Genomic DNA, 16,129 nt, shown 5'->3' with positions numbered 1-16,129 from the left:
ACCTTAATCAGGATTAAGAGGGGCTTAGAGAGCACCTTTAAGGTGACTCCTCTGCTACCTACGTAGTACAGGGTAGACATATGATAACGTACCAGCTGAATGTACATCTGTATCTTCTTAATGTTCTAGAGTGAATTTTAGGTAAGGAATTGTTGAGAACCTGTATTTAAAGGCCACCTCAAAATACAGAAATTTTTCTAAGTAATGACTTTGTCTTATATTTATCATGAAGCAATACAAAACAACCACATATGATCTTACGCCCTAGGATAGTTAGGATAGTATATATTACCTAGCTCAGGTTTGTCCAGTAAACTGATTAAAATACGAAAAGGTTTTAGATCCTGCATTAAAGTGCTCTCTTCTCCAAATCCATTCACTTGTAAGATCCCCACCATTGCCTTCAAAGAAGAAAAAGTACATTAGTCATTTAAGTAAACAAATTCAAAGATTTTTTCTTAAGAAAAATATTTTTATATACAACCATATGTAAACAGAGATTTACATCTCCTATTGCTTTTCTGAAGTTCTTTTGCTGAAGTTGGCTTTTTTCCTCTGCTGGGGGAAAAGAAAAGTTATATTCATTTCTCTTGACAGAAGAAGAAAGGGCTTAACTTTTCCACCTTTTTTTCTAGAGAAAATGTGAAGAAAATCTAGAAAAATAAATTCATGAATTATCTGATTTCCTAAAAGATAAAAATGTTCCTCTTGACTGTCAACATGCCCCAAACTATCACTCATTATCATGGCAGTATCTACTATTATGCAATTATTTCCTCATTAGTAACTCAAAACTGTATTCTTATAACTTCACTTATTTCAAACTGTTTCAGATACCATGTACTCTCTCAGTTTAAGATATCTTGAATAAATTTAATTGAAGTAAAAATAATATGAAATAAGCCTATAGATCATTTTAATATTTCCATTACAAAAGTAGTTTTAACATTTAAATTCTTGTTGCAACCCAAATTTCCCTGGAATTTCAGAGTAAATAACACAGGTCCTGGCTCATTTTTGGAAGAGCTCCAACTTCCATAGGGCAGACAGGTGAGAAGCTGCAACTATGTTGTGATGAACTCATGAAAACAAAGTAAATGAAGAAAAAGATCTCAGGACTTACACAGAAGTGAGTCTAGCTTACCATTACTTACTTATTTCATTGCAGCCATTTGCTTGTTACAGTCATTCTTAGGAAGTCTGAGTCTTGTCTCCACCCCTTCAACTGTAAATTAATTCAAGGCAGGACTTTGTCTTATTTGTTATTTGTTGAGTAACTACAGTGGTCACGGAGTAACCAAAAAATAAAATGAAAGCATCCATTACCTGAACCAACAACTCTTTTGAAAAGGTAGTGAAATAGTAAGTAGCGTGTTCTTCAGGATTGCTGTGTCTTGTGCTTCTGGGTCCTATGATAGCACCGTTGTTATCAAAACCTCCATGGAAACAAATTGTAAAATAAATTAAAATGGAATTCTTAAAACTGTTGTTCACTAAATACCAAAACAGCAAATATCTCAAAAACAGCACTAAACACTTACCAATTAGTAGCCCAATCAATGTCAGCAAGAGAGATCATTTTAGATAGTTTAATAAAGGGAAACCAATTCAATACATAAGTGAGTATCATAGTAAACTTCCAGAATTATCTTGGTTTTTTTCAAACAGTGAAAGAACTGAAGATTCAGAAAATCCAAAATAAGTTATATTGTGTCTTCTCACTCTAGGCAGTAAAGAGTTGTGAAGACAGGCCAAACACTCACAAAAAGTATGGAAGAACAAAGTGTACACAATATTTTACTGCCTGAGTGGGAGACAGGTACCATGTGTGGGACAGGAGTACTAGTCCTGATTCCTTTCAAGTTTTGGATATTATGTCATTATTTTGATTATGAATTTATCCTTCTTTGTCTACATACTTGGAGTATAATAGCCTCAATTTATAAGGGGAAAAAAATCTTGTCAAAGGGAACATGACCTATAGATTAAAACAGCTTCTTCAACTAAGAAGCTTTTGAGATTTCTTCATACCATACACAACTCATACTGTCTTTATTTTTATTATCTATTTAAGTAAACTTTTAGTTTCTTAATTTAGGACATACATAAACTTGATAATACTTATGTATGGAAAATTTCCCTTCATCCTTTCCTAGCTAAGACCACACACATCAAACACTTACCGAGAAGCCAGGCATAAAGTCTTCGGTTCAGGGACATATCCCTCCTTAATACTACGTGCAGGGCTGCTGACAAGATCCTTATCATGTCTGGTCGAGTGGCCTGCAATAGTTGGGAATGTGGTTGTACTTAATCACATACAAAAATATATTACTTTCTTTCCTCTTTAAAAAAATAATACCTCACAGTACATTCAGAACTTGAGGGCTTATGAGGTACTTTCACACAACATTATCTCATTTGATCTTTCAAACACAGGAATTATTACTTCCATGTTACAGATTAGGAAACAGAAAAGCTGGATAACACAGCTATTTAGTTGCATACCTAAAACTATAACTGAAATAGTTTAACCTCCATTTTAAAGTTTTTTATCCTATCCAATATTAGCAAAATCTGTCAGAAACAAAGAAATTGGAGCCAGAAGGGACAGACACAAGAAAATAATATGCCTTTAGTCTTTCACATTCGTAGTGGTGTCAACTGACTATAAATAAACTCTTCAGAAGTTCACTATCTTCATCAATTCCAAGTCTTTCATTTCTTGTTCTTTTAAAAATTTTTATCCTGTAGTATTTCAAACACAGAGAAATACAGAAAACAATATAATGAACCCTTTTTGTAACCATCACCCAGCTTTAACAAATCTTAATTTCTTTTTTTCATTTTACTGAAGGTCTTTTAAAGAGAAATAATTCACTTTTTTCTTTGCCTCTTTCCTAATAGCCTTAATTAGATGTTTAAAATATGATTTACTAAAGGAGCTCTGGTTTTAGCTAAAAGGGTTCAAGTTAAAAGAAAAAAGGAAAGCAGTTAATTAAATTGCTGGCAATTTTAAGAATATTACTAGATAATCACTTTAGAATAGAATTTTGGAATTTGAGCATTAGAAGGTATGGTAGAAATCACCTAGTCTCACAACCACTTTAGAATAAAGGACCAGAGCCTCACAGGGCCTAAGTACTTAAATGCCTTGTTGGTGCCCAGCTGATAGTGAATGCACCTCTCCTTAATCAGACTACCCAACTTTTTACTACACCATGCTTTTTGACAGACAGTATTAGAAAGGAATTCACCCAACTTGCTTAGTTTAAAGGAATCTTAGAGAAATAACTGACATGTTACAGAACACAGATCATCAACAGCTGCCAAAATACAGTCACGCATCTGAACACAGATGTCTTCTATTCACCTAAGCAATTCTCAAACGGCGGTTCCCAGACTCCTGGGGATCTCTAAGAGCCTTCCAGGAGGACCACAAGGTAAAAAAAATATATAAAACAATACCAAGATGTTATTTGCCTTTTTTGATGTGTTAACATTTCCTCTGATCATGCAATACTGGGTAAAACTGCTGGCATCTTAACACAAAAAGAAGCAGTACCAGCAGTGGCATCCACTGTACTTGTAGTCATTGTATTTTTTACTGTTATGTATTTACAGTAAAAGTCAAAAACAAAAAAAGAAAAAACATTTTCACTTAAGAATGCTGATTAAACAGCAAACATTTATTTTATTAAATACTGACTCTTGAGTACCTGCCTTTTAATATTCTGTGTAATGAAAGGAGTATACATAAAGCACTCCTACTGTAAACTGAAGCATGATGGATGTCTCGAGAAAAAGCATTTGTGTGACTATTTGAATTGTGAGGTGAACTACCCGCTTTTTGTCACAGAATATCACTTTTACCTGAAAGAATGACTGATGTGATCTATGATTATTCAGGCTTGGACACCTGGCAGACATTTTCTCAAAAATAAACAAACTGAGCCTGTCACTTCAAGGGAAAACAATTAATATTCATTATTACAAATAATAAAATTTAAGCTTCCAAGAGAAAACTAGAATTTTGGAAAATTTGTATTTGGCTTGAAATTATATTGAACTGAACCGAACTGGCTTGAAAGCTTCCCAATACCTAACAAACTTTACTGATGAGATCAGTGGTGATACTAGTAAATGTGATTGTTGTTGTGTTAACACTTGGGACATATACATAATTCAGTAAAACAACACTTTCCAAACAACCAATCATGATGTTACAAAAGCATGTAAGGGTAAAAGATCTATTCAAAGTGCAAGACAGACCAGTGGATTTTAATGAAACACACTATGAAAAGTTCATTGATATGGTTTTAGACTTCATATTACAACTAATTTTTAAAAAAACTATGGCTTGTTGAGTTTTGGTGTAGTATCAAAGAAAAATATACTATTTTAACAAAAAAGGCTATTGAAATACTCCTTCCTTTTCCAACTAGTATCTGTGTGAGATCAAATTTTATCCATATACTTCAATCAAAAGAAAAAAATCACAACAGAGTGAATGCTGAAGTAGATACGAGCATTCTGCTTTCTACTATTAGACCAGACATTAAAGAGATTTTCAAAAAATAGAAAACAATGCTAATCTACTAATTTTTTTAACGTGTTGGAAAATACTCTCATAAAATATTATTTGTACTCATGTGATAACTTTGTTAGTTATTTTAAATGAATTAGTAAATATTTTAAAATTTGCCAGTTTTAATTTATAATATGATAAACATAGATAGATCTAACCTACATAAGCAAAAGAATTTTTAGGATCCTCAATATTTTTAAAGAGTGTAATGGGGTCCTGAAACCAAAGAACTCCTGATCTACCTATTTAACCTCAGATACATGTAGGTCACAGATATTGTCACAAGATATGAGAAGTACTAATGTCTTCCAATCTTATTTTGAGAGAAAAACTTACTTTCCTAAGAAAGTAAGAAGTCACTTCTTGATTACTACTGACATCACTACGTATTGCTAATATGGAAAAAAATTCTATTATAATCTCAATTAAAGGTCTAACTTCTAGAGATTAGGGTCAACTTTCCATAAAATTAATAAAGAGAGTCTAATAAACTTGTAAAGTGCTAACACTCCTAACAGCAATCACTCTTTTTGGGATAAGTTAATGAAGGCTCTCTTAAATTACCATTACAATCAATACTTGTTATGAGTTTATTACATGCAAGACATGGAAAGGAGGAAAGTGGGGAACAAAGAATACTCTGTTATGATCCTTTGATCCTTTTTCTAAGGTAATCTAATAATATGGTATAGTAATGGGGGGGAAGAGTATTAGAATTGGTCTGGGTGGAGTATGTACTTTTAAAAAAACATATTCATCACAGCTATTGTTTTCATAATACAAATTACAGAAGGAAGGCAGAGAAAATCTTTTTGGTTGGTAGGGATACAGAGGTGGTAGAGTAAGAAAGTACTGAAAGAAGCTCAGGCTGAAAAAAGGTTGAGAAGTACTGGTCTAGTGAGATGACATTGTTCGTGTCAATTAAAGTCTACCATGACTTAATTCGTCAGATCTTGCTGAATCATCTATCAGTATATTGAAGGACTAACAGCGTTGAAAGTTTGAAAGGGAAGAAAACAATGGGAATGTTTAACAGTAAAGGTTAATAAGTTTTTTTAATAAACATTTTAGGCTTTTGAGCCACATATTTCTTTGCCATAATCTTTGTTTTCTTTCTTGTTTCTTTCTTTTTCTTTCTCTTTCTTTTTCTTTCTCTTTCTTTCTTTCTTTCTTTCTTTTCTTTCTTTCCTCCCTCCCTCCCTCCCTTCCTTTCATTCATTCACATCTTTATTGGAGTATAATTGCTTTACAATGGTGTGTTAGTTTCTGCTTTATCACAAAGTGAATCAGTTATACATATACATATGTTCCCATATCTCTCCCCTCTTGCGTCTCCCCTCCCTCCCACCCTCCCTATCCCACTCCTCTGGTGGTCACAAAGCACCGAGCTGATCTCCCTGTGCTATGTGGTTGCTTCCCACTAGCTATCTATTTTACGTTTGGTAGTGTATATATGTCCATGCCACTCTCTCACTTTGTCACAGCTTACCCTTCCCTCTCCCCATATCCTCAAGTCCATACTCTAGTAGGTCTGTGTCTTTATTCCCGTCTTGCCCCTAGGTTCTTCATGAGTTTTTTTCCTTAGATTCCATATATATGTGTTAGCATACGGTATTTGTTTTTCTCTTTCTGACTTACTTCACTCTGTATGACAGACTCTAGGTCCATCCACCTCACTACAAATAACTCAATTTCGATTCTTTTTATGGCTGAGTAATATTCCATTGTATATATGTGTCATATCTTCTTTATCCATTCATCTGTTGATGGACACTTAGGTTGATACCATGTCGTGGCTATTGTAAACAGAGCTGCAATGAACATTTTGGCACATGACTCTTTTTGAGTTATGGTTTTCTCAGGGTATATGCCCAGTAGTGGGATTGCTGAGTCATATGGTACTTCTACTTTTAGTTTTTTAAGGAACCTCCATACTGTTCTCCATACGGGCTGTATCAATTTACATTCCCAACAACAGTGCAAGAGTGTTCCCTTTTCTCCACACCCTCTCCGCCATTTATTGTTTCTAGATTTTTTGATGATGGCCATTCTGACTGGTGTGAGATGATATCTCATTGTAGTTTTGATTTGCATTTCTCTAATGATTAATGATGTTGAGCATCCTTTCATGTGTTTGTTGGCAATCTGTATATCTTCTTTGGAGAAATGTCTATTTAGGTCTTTTGTCCATTTTTGGATTGGGTTGTTTGTTTTTTTGATATTGAGCTGCATGAGCTGCTTGTAAATTTTGGTGACTAATCCTTTGTCAATTGCTTCATTTGCAAATATTTTCTCCCATTCTGAGTGTTGTCTTTTCGTCTTGCTTAGGGTTTCCTTTGCTGTGCGAAAGCTTTTAAGTTTCATTAGGTCCCATTTGTTTATTTTTGTTTTTATTTCCATTTCTCTAGGAGGTGGGTCAAAAAGGATCTTGCTGTGATTTATGTCATAGAGTGTTCTGACTATGTTTTCCTCTAAGAGTTTGATAGTGTCTGGCCTTACATTTAGGTCTTTAATCCATTTTGAGTTTATTTTTGTGTATGGTGTTAGGGAGTGTTCTAATTTCATACTTTTACATGTACCTGTCCAGTTTTCCCAGCACCACTTATTGAAGAGGCTGTCTTTTCTCCATTGTATATTCTTGCCTCCTCTATCAAAGGTAAGTTGACCATATGTGCGTGGGTTTACCTCTGGGCTTTCTATCCTGTCCCATTGATCTATATTTCTGTTTTTGTGCCAGTACCATACTGTCTTGACTACTGTCGCTTTGTAGTATAGTCTGAAGTCAGGGAGCCTGATTCCTCCAGCTCTGTTTTTCGTTCTCAAGATTGCTTTGGTTATTCGGGGTCTTTTGTGTTTCTATACAAATTGTGAAAGTTTTTGTTCTAATTCTGTGAAAAATGCCATTGGTAGTTTGATAGGGATTGCATTGAATCTGTAGATTGCTTTGGGTAGTAGAGTCATTTTCACAATGTTGATTCTTCCAATCCAAGAACATGGTATATCTCTCCATCTATTTGTATCATCTTTAATTTCTTTCATCAGTGTCTTATAATTTTCTGCATACAGGTTTTTTGTCTCCCTGGGTAGGTTTATTCCTAGGTATTTTATTCTTTTTGTTGCAGTGGTAAATGGGAGTATTTTCTTAATTTCACTTTCAGATTTTTCATCATTAGTGTATAGGAATGCCAGAGATTTCTGTGGATTAATTTTGTATCCTGCTACTTTACCAAATTCATTGATTAGCTCTAATAATTTTCTGGTAGCATCTTTAGGCTTCTCTATGTACAGTATCATGTCATCTGCAAATAGTGACAGCTTTACTTCTTCTTTTCTGATTTGGATTCCTTTTATTTCTTTTTCTTCTCTGATTGCTGTGGCTAAAACTTCCAAAACTATGTTGAATAAGAGTGGTGAGAGTGGGCAACCTTGTCTTGTTCCTGATCTTAGTGGAAATGGTTTCAGTTTTTCACCATTGAGGACGATGTTGGCTGTGGGTTTGTCACATATGGCCTTTATTATGTTGAGGAAAGTTCCCTCTATGCCTACTTTCTGGAGGGTTTTTATCATAAATGGATGTTGAATTTTGTCGAAAGCTTTCTCTGCATCTATTGAGATGATCATATGGTTTTTCTCCTTCAATTTGTTAATATGGTGTATCACACTGATTGATTTGTGTATACTGAAGAATCCTTGCATTTCTGGGATAAACCCCACTTGATCATGGTGTATGATCCTTTTAATGTGCTGTTGGATTCTGTTTGCTAGTATTTTGTTGAGGATTTTGCATCTATGTTCATCAGTGATATTGGCCTGTAGTTTTCTTTCTTTGTGACATCTGTGTCTGGTTTTGGTATCAGGGTGATGGTGGCCTCGTGGAATGAGTTTGAAAGTGTTCCTCCCTCTGTTATATTTTGGAAGAGTTTGAGAAGGATAGGTGTTAGCTCTTCTCTAAATGTTTAACAGAATTCGCCTGTGAAGCCATCGTAAAAAATCATTCTTATCTTGCAGGCTGCTTGCCCACCTCTCTACTGGTAAGTTCAGACTACACCAATATGCCACAGCAGCCGTTTTTGTGAAAAGCCAGAGGCAGAATAAAGGCCCTTGGCTTAAGGATGGCAAGTCTTAAAATAGAAACTGGGGGTGGTTTATGTCCCACCCGTATAAATATACTGTTCCTATTACTAGGGAACAGTATAGGCAATGAAGTGTAAGATTCTTCAATTATTAGTAACTCAATTTCAACCTGAATAAAGTAATAAAAGAAAAATTTGAGCACGGCCAATTATAATGAAAATTCACTAGTTATCTACTAACCACAGCTCTTACAAAATCCCAAATAATAGTCTTTTCTGCTAATGACATTTTAGAAACAAACTTACTTTTCCGAGGTAAAAGTTTTCCATTTCTTATTACATTTGTTAGGTATGTAGTTCCACCATTCTGAATACTTACACATTGGCGCTCTAAATTGCTCATCATAATTTAGAACTCAAAAGAATTTAGATCACTTCCTTAAAAAATGAGGATAGTAATTAAATTAAGTTCCAGCTTCATTTACGATTTAAGTGAGTTATTCTCATCTGTCACGAAAGTACAGTTGACCCATGAACAAAGAGGGGGTTAAGAGTGTCGACAGTTAATGGAAAATCCAAGCATAATTTCAGTCGGCCCTCCATATCCACAGTTTCATATCCTAGGATTCAAAAAACCATGGATTCTGTAGTACTGTAGTATTTACTACTGAAAAAAAATCTGCATATAAGTGGACCTGTGCAGTTCAAACCCTTGTTCAAATTTCAACTGGACTAGAGAATGTCAGAGTAACTAAATATTTGGCTTTCAAATTACAGCCAACTCTGCTAAGGGTCTGACATACATCCCCCAAATCACCAAACCAAGAAAAGATGACATTAGGACAGAGATAAGAGCTAGGTAGAAGGCCTGGGTCTCAGAGTCTTGGCTTACTCACAGCTAGCAATGAATAACAATACCTCTTGCTTTTTAAAGGTTAAAACTTTTTTTTTAAAGGTATGAAATAATCTATTTAATTCTTCATATTCTTATCCAAATCAATAAATCTTATTTTCCCCAAAATTTCACAAATTCCACTCCTTAAAAAGGGAACTTGTTTTCTATGTACTTACTGGTTTATAAAACAAGAGAATACAACTTAAATCCAATTTTAAAAATAACTACACATCAGGAATCTATGAATGTCTAAAGAATGCCTTATGTTGATACTGGCATTACTGTTTTACCTGACTCATGTGGAATGGAAAACAGAAGAGTATGAGGTCCAGTGTGCTTCTCTGTACCAGTACACTTGAATCCTGCACCGAAGTGCTTACCGCTTCTACCTAAAATAAGAGAGTCTTTAGTATCTATTGTGTATTACCCTGGGAAATAGTTACCATGAAAATGTAACAATGCTTCATTTTCCTCAAAAAACAGAAGTATGTTTCCAAGTTTCTTTTATCACTAATTACACATTTGTACATTGTTTTGAATAGGTAAATATAATAGTTTAAAATTAAGGAGCACAAAAGAGTACATAGCCAAAAGGTTCTCCCCCATCTGTTTCCAACCACCTAGTTTTGTTTGTGTAAACAATCAAGAATACCAGTGAATACTTTCTGCAAATATAAGTAAAAAAAAATGCATGCATAATCCCAAACTCTGCCTTTTTCATTTAACAACATACTCTGCAGAGCTTTCCTTAACACTACATAAAGAACTTCATTTTTTATATCCAAAGAAATACTTCCTTTCATAGATGAATCCTTATTTATTTAACTAGGCTCCTAATGATGAACATTTATACTGCTTACAACCATTTACTATTGTAAGTAATGTTGCAATATACTTACATAATATACAAGCACACCTACAGGATAAATCTTTCAAAGCAGAATTGCCAGATATTGTGATATACGCAGTTGCAATTTAAATAGTGTAATGCTTTGTCTTAAGGTTATGTATATTTATATTCTCACCAGCTCTGTGTGACAATTTGTTTTTCCATGTTAACCCACACGTTTCTTGTTTTTGTCAATCTGATATATGAAAATGGGTATCTTCATACAGTTTAAATTTTTATTTCTCTTCTTACAAATAACACTGAGAATTTTTTCGTACCTTTGAATTATTTTTATTTCCTTAGGTTAACTTTCTGTTCAAATCAATTTTCCTACTTGACTGTTAATATTTACTTATTTATTTACGTAGCTCTTTGAATAATAAGGAGGTTAGTCCTTTGACTGTGATGTATTATAAACAGTTATCCAATTATGGCACTTGATTTTTAAAGAAATTTTAAAAAATGACTTCTTTAAAACTTCCATTAAGTCATTAAAAGGAAATGTAACAATACATTTGGAAAATAGTTTGGTAGTTTCTTATAACCTTAAAACATATATTAGGAGAAAATATAAAAGTAAATCTGTTTGAGCTTAGATTAGACACAATTTCTTAGATAATATCTAACACCAAAAGCACAAATGACAAAAAAGAAAACAGATAAATTGGATTTGATCAAAATTAAAATTTTTGTGCTTCAAAGGACACTATCAAGAAAGTGAGAAGACAACTGAATGGGAGAAAATATTTTTAAATCATATATATGATAAGAATTTAATATCCAAAATGTATAGAGAACTCCTACAACATAACAACAAAAAGAGAAATAAACCAATTTAAATAATGGGCAAAGAATTTGAACAGACATTTCTCCAAAGATTTAAAGATGGCCAATAACCACAAATACGTTCAACATCATTAATCATTAGGGAAATGCAAATCAAAACCACAATGAGATAACACTTCAAACCCATTAGGATGGCTATAATAAAAAAGACAGACAGTAACAAGTATTGAAATGGATGTAGAGAAAAGGGAACCCTCGTATATTGCTAATTGGAATGTAAATCGGTACAGTAACTTTGGAAAAGAGTTTGCCAGTTCCTCAAAAAGTTAAACACAGTTACCATATGACCCAGTAATCCCACTGTTAGGTGTATATGTCGAAGATACAAAAACTTACGTCTACACAAAAACTTATGCATGAATGTTCATAAAGAATTATTCCTTAAGAGCCAAAAAGGAGAAGTAACCCAAACTGTAATCAACTGAATAACGGATAAATAAAATGTGCTATATCCAAACAGAATATTAATCAGCTATTAAAAGGAATGAAGTACATGCTTCAATATGAACAAATCTTGAAAATATTATGGTAAGTGAAAGAAGCTATTCATAAAAGACTACATATCATGTATTTTATTTATATGAAATGTCCAGAATAGGCAAATCTATAGAAACAGAATATAGATAGTGGTTGCTAGGGACAGGAGTGAGGGAAAATGTGATGTGATTAATGGTACAGATGGGGTTTCTTTCTGGGGTGACGAAAATGTTCTCAAATTAGTGGTGACAGTTGTACAACTTTGTGAATATACTAAAAACCACTGAACTGTTCAATTCAAAAGGATAAATTTCATGGTATGTGAATTATATCTCAATAAAGCTGTTATAAAAAAAAGTTAAACATATATTTACCTTATAAAGCAGGAATCCCATTCCTATGTATTTTCTCAAGAAATAAGGATGTATGTCTGGATAAAGAAGATGTGGTATATATATACAATGGAATATTACTCAGCCATTAAAGAGAATGATGCCATTTGCAGCAACATGGATGGACATAGAGATTATCATACTAATGCTATTTGCAGCAACATGGATGGACATAGAGATTATCATACTAAGTGAAGTAAGTCAGACAGAGAAAGACAAGTATCATACGATATTGCTTATATAAGGAATCTTAAAAAAATGATACAAATGAATTTATTTACAAAACAGAAATAGACTCACAGACTTAAAAAACAAACTTATGGTTACCAAAGGGGGAAGGTGGGGGGAAGAGATAAATTAGGAGGTTGGGATTAACATATACACACTACTTATTTAAAACAGATAACCGGGCTTCCCTGGTGGCGCAGTGGTTGAATGTCCGCCTGCCGATGCAGGGGACGCGGGTTCGTGCCCCGGTCCGGGAGGATCCCACATGCTGCAGAGCAGCTGGGCCCATAAGCCATGGCCGCTGAGCCTGCGCGTCCGGAGCCTGTGCTCCGCAACGGGAGAGGCCACAGCAGTGAGAGGCCCGCGTACCACCAAAAAAAAATAAAAAAACAAAAAAAAAAACAAACAAAAAAAAAAACAGATAACCAACAAAGACCTACTGTATAGCACAGGGAACTCTACTCAAGATTCTGTAATAATCTAAATGGGAGGGCTTCCCTGGTGGCGCAGTGGTTGAGAGTCCACCTGCCGATGTAGGGGACACGGGTTCGTGCCCCAGTCCAGGAAGATCCCACATGCCACAGAGAGGCTGGGCCCCTGAGCCATGGCCGCTGAGCCTGCGTGTCCGGAGCCTGTGCTCCACAACGGGAGAGGCCACAGCAGTGAGAGGCCCGTGTACCGAAAAAAAAAAAAAAAATCTAAATGGGAAAAGAATTTGAAAAAAGAATAGATATATGTATATGTATAACTGAATCATGTTGCTGTGCACTTGAGACTAACATTATAAATCAACTATATTCCGATATAAAATAAAAATGTAAAAAAAAGAGGGACTTCCCTCGTGGTCCAGTGGTTAAGAATCTGCCTTCCAATGCAGGGGATGCGGGTTCGATCCCTGGTCGGGGAACTAAGATCCTACATGCTGTGGGGTAACTAAGCCTGCAGCCTCTAGAGCCTGTGCGCCACACCTAGAGAGCCTGCATGCCTCAACTACTGAGCCCACATGCTCTGGAGCCCGTGCACCACAACTAGAGAGACCACACCCTGCAACTATTGAGCCCATGCGCTCTAGAGCCTGAGTGTCACAGCTGGAGAGAAGCCCGTGTGCCGCAACAAAAGATTGCGTGTGCCACAACCAAGACCCAACGCAGCCAAATAAATAAATATGAAAAAAAGAGAAATAGTTGTAAATGAACATATGTCTATATAAATAACTGTATGCAAATGTTTATATTAGTTTTATTCATAACTGCCCCAAACTGGAAAGAACTCAAATGTTCATTAATCAGTGAATGAATAAACAAACTATGGTATATTCATACAATACTACATAGCAATATAAAAGAACAAACTATTGATACATGCAAAAACATGGATGATTCTCAAACACGTACAAAGTGAAAGAAACCAGACAACAGCTAACACTGCATGATTCTATTATGTAACATTCTGCAAAAAGCACAATCTACAGGAATAGAAAATAGATCAGTGTTTACAAGGACTTGGGAGTGTAGGGGAATGAGAGTGACTACGAAGGGACAGAAAAGAACTTTTTGGGGTGATGTAAATGTTCTCTATCTTGATTTTATAGTATGTATATATGTATATAGTATGTATAGTATACTATAGTATGTATAGTATGTATGAATTTGACAAATGACTGTATGTATTTGTCAAATTCATACAACTGTACACATGAGTTAATTTCAGTGTATGTTAATTACACTTTAATACATATAACCAAAAATCTGCATAAAAATCTGTCATTTCATAATCATGTGGGGAAAAAGTAAAGGATGATTAATCACAACCTTTTTTTTTAAACATTTCAAAATGACCCTTAAGGGATTCTTTGTTTTTCACTCCTTGCTCATTTTAAGAGTACAGCACTCTACAGAGATAAAAGGTTTCCTTCTGTTCTTAACCTTGAAATTAAAAAGTATAAGCAAACAATCAATGTGATTTTTTTCAACTATCTTTCACTATCTGCTTTAGTAATACATCATTTTGCATAAATCCCATACAGAATCTGGCTATCACTTTGTCTAAAATCTGTCTTTCCTATAAAGAAATCTATGATCCAACAGAAGGTACACTTCGAGATAATATAATGAATGTGGCTATGTTAACAATGGTCTAATCAGTTAGCAAGATGGTAATAAAGACCATTTATTTGCTTGAATAACAGATAATAAAGATAACATATAAATAACAATTCCTTTTCCATGAAAAAACTTTGTAGGTTTTCAAAAGAATAATTAGCAACTATTTTGGTCTTTAAGTTTCCTTGATGAAAAATGTAAGCTCCATGAAAACAGGAACTTCATTCGTGGCACGATTCTCAATATCTGGAATTTTGTGTCTGGCTATAAAGAAGTATGAGTTAAATGAGCAACCACATGTATACCTACCATTAGCTCGATATCACTGCCAATTATATAAAGCTGATCTTCCATGGAAAGCTTCCTGTTCAAATGGGCAAGAACATACGTGATTCCAGGTAAACGCACAGCAGGACTGGTTAGAAGGCTACCCCAGAGGGCACTGTAGAATGCCGACTGGTCCACTGCAGTAGCAACCTTTTCCAATAATGTGTTTGTTCTGAGGTACAAAATAAAGTGGTTGAAAAAGGGAAATATTTAGTTTCACGATGTTAAACACAAATCATTATCCTCTCCCAGAATGTATGAAAGCATCCCTGCCGTAGTCATATGTTCCATAGATGGGAAGAAGCATACACGTCAGAGTCAGAGAACTGGGGTGTACGTCCTGGCTCTCCCAATTACTAGCTGTGTAATCTGGGGAAATCCCTTAGTGTTTCTTCAGTTCAGTTTCCTCAACCGTAAAATGAAGATAACAACAAAAACACCACCACAAGTCCCATCTGCCTCAGTGGGTTGTTAAACCCACATACATTATAGTTAATAATAATCCTATAGCAGAACATATCTTCTGTTGATTTTCTACAAAATTTTAAAGGCTATTTCCAAATATTTCCTTCTCTTTGAAATCACATTATGTAATTCACTATTTCAATGAATTATCCTATGACAAAATCAGAGATGCATTATTGCTCTATTAAGAACTGCATTTAAAGAATTACCTTTCATTTGTTTTAAACATAAGATAAACAATGCAATACACAAAAATTATTACATTGCTGTAAAGCAGATTCAGAATCAAGAGAATCTGATGATGAGTTCTACTGTTAACTTACTATGTGATTTAATACTAACACTGTAATCCCTTCTAGCCTCAATTTAACTATGCATTAAAAGAACATGTTTTCATATCATTTTATAGAACTTGTGTGAAATAACTGGCAAAACATATTGCTATGGTCTGAATGTTTATGCCCCCTGAAAATTTATACATTAAAACCCTGATCCCCCAAAGTGATGGTATTAGAATGTGGAACCTTTGGGAGGTGCTTAAGTCATGAGGGTAGAGCTCTCATGAATGAGATTAGTGTTCTTATGAAAGAAATACCAACAGAGCTCCAAAGTCCCTTCCAGTAGATGAGGATATAGGGAAAAGGCTCCAGCTATGAACCAGGCAGAAGGCTCTCACCAGAGCATGGTCATGTTGGCACCTTGATTTTGGACTCCCAGCCTCAAGAACTGTGAGAAATAAATTTCTGAATTTTTGCATTTCTGAATATTTCTAAATTTCTGAAAATAAATTTCTACCCAGTCTGTGGTATTTTGTTACAACAGCCCAAAAGACTAAGGCACATAACAA

The 16,129-nt window shown here is 34.7% G+C and overlaps 1 protein-coding gene across 11 annotated transcripts in view; it reads right to left on the bottom strand.

Moving 5' to 3' along the window:
* Window positions 1–16,129, bottom strand: part of DOP1A (DOP1 leucine zipper like protein A) — a 109,663-nt gene that overhangs the window by 58,586 nt on the left and 34,948 nt on the right. For 10 of the 11 annotated variants that reach the window (XM_033867481.2, XM_033867484.2, XM_033867487.2 and 7 more), the window contains 5 exons: window positions 14,800–14,989; window positions 9,847–9,945; window positions 2,184–2,283; window positions 1,327–1,436; window positions 293–401 (listed from right to left, as the gene is read on the bottom strand). In XM_033867481.2, coding sequence (XP_033723372.1) covers window positions 293–401; window positions 1,327–1,436; window positions 2,184–2,283; window positions 9,847–9,945; window positions 14,800–14,989 — 608 coding nt within the window. Of the gene's footprint in view, window positions 1–292; window positions 402–1,154; window positions 1,222–1,326; window positions 1,437–2,183; window positions 2,284–9,846; window positions 9,946–14,799; window positions 14,990–16,129 lie in introns of those variants that run through there. The other variant, XM_033867489.2, reaches the window with a different exon arrangement.

The sequence above is a fragment of the Tursiops truncatus genome, chromosome 12 (assembly GCF_011762595.2).
Source record: "Tursiops truncatus isolate mTurTru1 chromosome 12, mTurTru1.mat.Y, whole genome shotgun sequence".
In the NCBI taxonomy this organism is placed as follows: Eukaryota; Metazoa; Chordata; class Mammalia; order Artiodactyla; family Delphinidae; genus Tursiops; species Tursiops truncatus.
The sequence above is the reverse complement of the archived record's forward strand: the minus strand, read 5'-3'. Positions and strand labels throughout refer to the sequence as shown.